Source organism: Palaemon carinicauda, chromosome 16, assembly GCF_036898095.1.
Source record: "Palaemon carinicauda isolate YSFRI2023 chromosome 16, ASM3689809v2, whole genome shotgun sequence".
In the NCBI taxonomy this organism is placed as follows: domain Eukaryota; kingdom Metazoa; phylum Arthropoda; class Malacostraca; order Decapoda; family Palaemonidae; genus Palaemon; species Palaemon carinicauda.
The window spans coordinates 95,028,767-95,035,508 of NC_090740.1; the positions used below are offsets into that span (position 1 = coordinate 95,028,767).

The 6,742-nt window shown below is 34.0% G+C and overlaps 1 protein-coding gene across 2 annotated transcripts; it reads left to right on the forward strand.

Moving 5' to 3' along the window:
- The first annotated feature begins 1,545 nt into the window (after positions 1-1,545).
- Positions 1,546-6,443, forward strand: LOC137655079 (uncharacterized). Of its 2 annotated transcripts, none has more exons than XM_068388977.1 (2): positions 1,546-5,837; positions 6,300-6,443. In XM_068388977.1, exon 1 carries the CDS (start codon positions 2,329-2,331, stop codon positions 4,951-4,953), a length of 2,625 nt encoding a protein of 874 aa, XP_068245078.1. In that variant the 5' UTR covers positions 1,546-2,328; the 3' UTR covers positions 4,954-5,837; positions 6,300-6,443. The 2 variants fall into 2 exon arrangements, with proteins under 2 accessions (XP_068245078.1, XP_068245079.1); XM_068388978.1 differs by having other exon boundaries at positions 6,312-6,407.
- The last annotated feature ends 299 nt before the right edge of the window (positions 6,444-6,742 follow it).

Consider the following 6,742-nt stretch of genomic DNA (forward strand, 5'->3'; position numbering starts at 1 on the left):
TTTGATTTACCTTTATATATTGTAAACTATTTTAGTGTAGTCAAAAACTATATTCATATTTTCATTTAAACAATTCTATACAAATTCTGATTGGGTGGTTAAAGATTTACCTATCTTTTAGGGCTGGCTCAAGGTGGAGTGGAAAGCTTGGGACAGGAGTACATCTGCCAATGCTTCTAGGTTTGCTTTACCAGAAGCAATCGCTACTCCAAGTGAACTAGCATCAACTGACAACCAACTATATATAATAAATTTGTCAAGATTATTTAAAATCTACAGATGTTAGTTTCTGTATTACAAATAAATATTTGTTATAACACGGTCGTTTGTTCTAAGTCATTTTTTCTGCTCATGGCGACCGTGACAGGATTGAGGATGTTGGTTGTTAAGAGTTGCTGCTGGTTCGCTTCCAAGCTAGTCAGACGAGGTGTAATTTAACATTTATATTTCCTTGGTTAAATTTTAAGATTACGTATATTTCCATTGCCGTTTTGACTTTATTAGTTTTTATATTCTTACTGAAACTGGTATCAAGATGACTGAGTTATTGATTAAATCACGAAAATATGTTAGAAAGTCAGTTACTGAAATTTACAATAAGAAGGATCAGTTTTCATCATATAGTGATATTGAACGTTCTACACTGAAACTGAGGCTTGAAGAGCATTTCACGAAATTATTTGACTTAGATTCTAAAATACAAAATTCAAAGTTTTCTACTGAATGTGATGAAGCTGCTTTGTTAGTTGAGCTTGATGCATGTGAACAGTACAAAACTAAAATTCAAGAGAGCATCTCTACTTTACAAAATATACCTCAGGTTCGGCATCTGCCTATAGATAATCAGTCGCATCAGTCCTTGTTAAAGAGTCCTCATGCTCCTTTACCAACCTTCAATAGTACTGAAGGCGAAGATCTTGGGAATTTTTTTGTAGAATTTGAACAAACCCTTTCAAAGTTTAAGTTCCCAGAATATGATAAGTTATTGTTGTTAAAACAGCAGGTAAAGGGTAGAGCTCTTACATTAATTAACACTTTGGATGTTCAAAGTCAGAGTTATGCTGATGCAAAAGCTTTGCTAGAGAAGGCTTTAGGCTCAAGAGAAGTTCAATTTTTTAATACCATAAAGCAAATCTCTTCAATAAAACTTTCGGATGATGATGATCCTTTTGAATATATTGGGAAAGTAAGCAATTTAGTAGCAAGCGTTAAGACCTTAAATATTGATGTTATGTTTCTTCAGTTTTTCTTCTGGAATGGTTTAAATGAGAAATTCAAGTGTCATATGACTGCCATAACTAACAAAATTAGGCCATCTCTTGCAGAGATTAGGGATAATTTCTTTGATGCTAGTGAGAGATATTTACAAGGTAAAAAATGTAAGAAAGTAGAGAATGTTTCAGTAGAATCTTCATCTTTAAATGACCTGGAGACTTCTAATACATATGAGTTGTTTGATGATGATGGTCAGATAATAGAATCTGAGTTGAATAGGACTACAAATGAATGCTTAGAACTCTCTTGTAAATATTATATGGGGGAAGACAGAGGTCAATATCATGAAGATAATGTAGAACTGAATTATAGGCTTATAGAGTATGCTTTAGAAGAAACCCATAGGAATGCTGATGGAAGATTGTGTATGCCACTGTTATGGAACCCGAAAGTTAGTCATCTACTAGGCCGCAACTACAATTTAGCCAAATCAGTGTTGAAAACCCTTACATCTAAATTAGAAAAATTACCTGATAAGTTAGCCTTAGTAAACGACACCTTTAAGACTCAGGAGACATTAGGCATCATAGAAAGAATTGATAATATTGAGGAATTTATGGATACTCATCCTGAACATAGTTTCATGCCTTTCATGGGGGTCTTTAAACCAGAGAGGGATTCCACTAAATGCCGTGTAGTTTTTCTTTCTAATTTGTATGAAAAAGTTCTAAATCCCCAACTGCAGTTAGTCACAACATGGCAATATTTCCTGGGCCTTCATTAAACCAAAAGTTAGCCTCCGCTCTCCTACAGTTAAGATTTGGTAAGTTTTTATTATGCTTTGATCTTGAAAAGGCATTCAATCAAATTGCTTTGCCAGAAAAGGATCAAAATAGGCTACTGTTTCTTTGGTATAGAAATATTGAGAAAGCAGATTATTCATTAGTAGGGTATAAATGTTCTAGGTTAAGTTTCTGATTGAGGTGTAGTCCCACAATTCTCATGTTGGCCCTCTTTAAAATTTTGATATTGGATGAAGCGCCGGACTCCAAAATTAACAGGGGTAAGTCTCTTGTATATCAACTAATGTATATCAATTAATGTATATGGACAATGGGGCATACATTACAGATGAGGAAGCTGATCTTAAGTGGGCATATTCTGTGCTTCCTGATATATTCATACCTTATAGATTTAACTTGCAACAGTATGCAACAAATTGTTCATCTCTACAAGAAAATATTGATGATTATTTTGATAGTGACTTCTGACCTTATTAAACTGCTAGGTCTTCAGTGGCATCGTTCCACTGATAAGATTTCTACCAAGGCAATCATTTTAGATATTTCAGCAAACACTAAGAGACTTATTTTGAAGTCTATTGCTAGTCATTTTGATGTATACAATTTTAATGCTCCCCTTCTGAACAGAGCAAAGCTATTTTTGCACGATTTGCAAGTTCAAAGAAATTTGGGATGGGATGATACCTTGACAGACTCTCAAGTGAGGGAGTGGCGTTGTATTGCCAGGCAGGCAAACTCTGCTCCACCAGTTATGTTGGACAGAAATGTTGGAAATAGGGAGGATTTATATGATCTTGTAGGATTTGCCGACAGTAGTAAGGTCATGTTTGGTTGCGTCATTTACCTTCTTAACTTGAATACAAATTTTGTTTCTTTCGTAATGTCAAAATCGAAGATTGTCAACAAACAATTGGAATCAAAATCCATTCCGTCTCTTGAGCTTCAAGCATTGTCTTTGGGTACAGAGTGCTTAATTGATTTATATCAAGATATTGCTGGAGATCGGTGCATTGAAGCTATAAAGATTAATAAATTGCGAATGTACTCTGACAGTCTGGTTACAGTTAGCTGGGTCAACTCGTATGTACATAAGTTGGATAAAATGCAGAAACGCTCAGTGTTTATTCTTAATAGACTAGAACATATTGCTAACTTATGTGAGGCACATCAGGTGGAGTTTTCTTTTGTTTCGGGTGTACAGAACCCAGCAGACTGTGTAACTAGACCTGTTTCTTATAATCAGTTAACCAAGACTAATTTTATCACGGGACCAGATTTTTTGACTGATGCATTAGATAACACTATTAGTAGAGATATTCTTACAGTACTGGTTCCAGACCCTAATTATTCTGAAAGGGTAAAAAAGTTTGCAGGATATGTTGAAATTCAGGGCACTAATCATTCTCAATTAATTCCTCCTAAAAAAGTATCTAGTTTTGGTAAACTGGTTAATATTAACGTTTTAGTGTTAAAGTTTGTGAATTGTCTGAAAACCTCCTTAGTTCGCAAACATCCAGACAAGTATTCTCATTTGTTTCTTTACTCTGCTGATTCTAACTATTACAGGGAGGCATATCATAGAGTAATTCTGTTGGACCAGAGAAGTCAGTTTCCTGAGATTTTTGAGTACTTTAATTCTGCTTCAAAGAAATTAAGTGACATTCCACCTTTGGTTTCTCAGTTAAATGTATATCAAGATAACAAAGGGTTGCTGAGAGTAAAAAGTAAGTGTGACAGAATCAAGAAAATTAGAAAATACAGGGAGTATGGTTTTCCCCTGCTGATGTTAAAGTGTAGCCCATTAGTTCCTTTGTTAATTAGGTACACACATCTTAGCTCACATCATGCAGGGTGTTATTCTGTTATACAAGAAATTAGGAAAACTGTTTGGATTCCCCATATATTTTCTTTAGTAAAGAAGTATATAAGGGCCTGTATTGGATGCAAAAGGTTCAGGGAAAGACCTATTAAATTGAACCAAAGTTCTTATCGTGAGGTTAGAATTGACCCACCAAATGTCCCATTCCGTAATATTTACATTGATCATATGGGACCCTTTTATGTTAAGGTGAACAATTCCAAAGAAAAGTTATGGATCCTTGTAATTAGTTGCATGTGGTCAAGAGCGGTAAATCTAAAGCTGTGTGATAGTCTCTCGGTTGAGGATTTGCTAAGAGCCTTGCAGCTCCACATTTATCAATTTGGAATGCCTGAGTATATTGTCTCTGATTTGGGAACTCAAATGACTGCTGGATCCAATATTATAGAGACTTTTCTTTCTGATTTTGAAACTAAAGATTTTCCGAGAAGGCATAATATGAATGAGATCAAATTTGACCACTATTTTAAGGGTAATAGTGAACTTGGGGGTTTAGTTGAAATCTGTGTTAAACTGTCTAAAAGACTGATACAAGGAGCTGTTGGTAAAAACATTTTACCATACAAGGATTTTGAGTTTATTGTATCCAAAACAGTACACCTTACTAATCGCAGGCCTATAGCCTTTAAAGACTCATTGAGGGAATATTCTCCGGAGAAATTGCCTGAAGTCATAACTCCGGAGAAGTTGTTATATGGCCGTGATCTAGTAACATTGAATATCATTCCACAGTTACAAAGTACTACTTCAGATCCGGATTGGTCAGTTGATCCAGTGGATTTGATAAGGAACTCCTATGAAAAACTTGTTAGAGTACAATCTAAGCTGATAGACATCTATAATAAGGAATTTTTAAACCATCTTGTATATCAAGCAACAAGTAAAAAGGATAGGTATAAACCTGTACCACATAAGCAGTTAAAGGTAGGAGATCTAGTTCTTGTTAAGGAAAATATGACCAAAGCCATTGATTACCCCATAGGAATTGTTAAAGAGCTGACCAAGAATATTTACGATGAAGTTACTGGGGCTAAATTAATGCTAGATAAAAGTTGAAGATTTGTCAAGCGTCATGTGACAAGCCTGATTCCTTTAATGTCAAGTGACCATTGACAGCATGGCTAAAACTTAAGGAAATTCTTTCACTGTTTCATAGGAAGACATTTAATCTATATATATTATTAGTTAAGTTTATTTTGTTTTAAATTTATTTTCCATTGACTTTTCAGGTGAAAATTCAATCCCTCCCCTCGGAGTGTATAAAATATATATTTAAATATATATTCCTAAAATACTTTGTTAAAAGTTTATGGATATTTTGGGTGATTGAGAAATTTTCTTTATGATCGGTAATTACCTTACCTGGAGAAACATTCCTTGGATTGGGTAATTATCTCCGTAGTTTACTTTAGAATTTCTTTGAATTTGTTTTTTTCAATTTGTTTATTCTAATGTAATTCTGGTTTGTTCAATTAATGTTTGAGGCTTTATTTTTCCTAATCACTGTAAATAAAATTGTGCTAATTAACTGACTTCAGCCTTCGATGTGCAAACCAAAGTAAATAGGAGTTAAAGATAACTATTAACGACCTAATTTTCTGAATATTCCGAGCCAAACAACTCTACGAAGTAACCTCAAAGTCACTGTTGGAAGGGAAATCCAGTCCAACACCAACCGTCAAGGAGTGATTACTCTCGTTCACCTCACCTTACCTTGGGATATTTCATCGATTTATATTTGTCATCGTAGTGCTGGACATTTTCTAAAGTACTCTACAACGATGGGACTCATTGTGTTTAGTGCTACGAAAACAGAGTGTAACACCATGAAGAACTAAATTAACTCTACACCTCGTCTGATGAATGTGGAGGCGACCAGCAGCAAAGGCTATGGAATTATCATATCCATGCTCTTTTTCATCCTATGAAGTCATTATAAGGTGGGTCATTGTATTTATTGGCACAATAGTAGTGGCATTTCTTGGTGACTTTTATCATCCTCAAGTCAAAAAATAAATAAAGCCTTTAACTCAGTAATTGAAAATCGCTCTTGAAACTAGGTTTGTTTATAGGCTACTCTAATTAAAATTATCAATTGTCGACCTTAAATTGCTTGTTTACTGAAATTCGGCCTTTTAACATATATTCCAAGTGATGCCCTCACCACATATATATTTAATTTGTTAATTAGGTCTAAATATGATTGAAATTGTTGACTTTTGATTTGCAATTTTAAAATTTAATATCAAATTGATATTAGTTTTGGAGGCGAATTTAACTTTTTGATTTACCTTTATATATTGTAAACTATTTTAGTGTAGTCAAAAACTATATTCATATTTTCATTTAAACAATTCTATACAAATTCTGATTGGGTGGTTAAAGATTTACCTATCTTTTAGGGCTGGCTCAAGGTGGAGTGGAAAGCTTGGGACAGGAGTACATCTGCCAATGCTTCTAGGTTTGCTTTACCAGAAGCAATCGCTACTCCAAGTGAACTAGCATCAACTGACAACCAACTATATATAATAAATTTGTCAAGATTATTTAAAATCTACAGATGTTAGTTTCTGTATTACAAATGAATATTTGTTATAACACGGTCGTTTGTTCTAAGTCATTTTTTCTGCTCATCAGCACTTGCTAAGATACAACCCATGTTGGAAAAGCAGGATGATATAAGCTTAGGTGCTCCAACAGTGAAAATAGCCCAGTGAGGAAAAGAAACAAGGAAAAATATATTATTTTAAAAACAGTAACAATATTAAAATAAATATTTCTTATATAAACTATAAAAACCTTAATAAATCTAGAGGAAAATAAATAGATAGAATAATTTGCCCGG

Bases quoted from the DNA above. Each gene is read 5' to 3' on its own strand.
- LOC137655079 (XM_068388977.1), top strand. From the start codon at position 2,329: ATGGGGCATACATTACAGATGAGGAAGCTGATCTTAAGTGGGCATATT.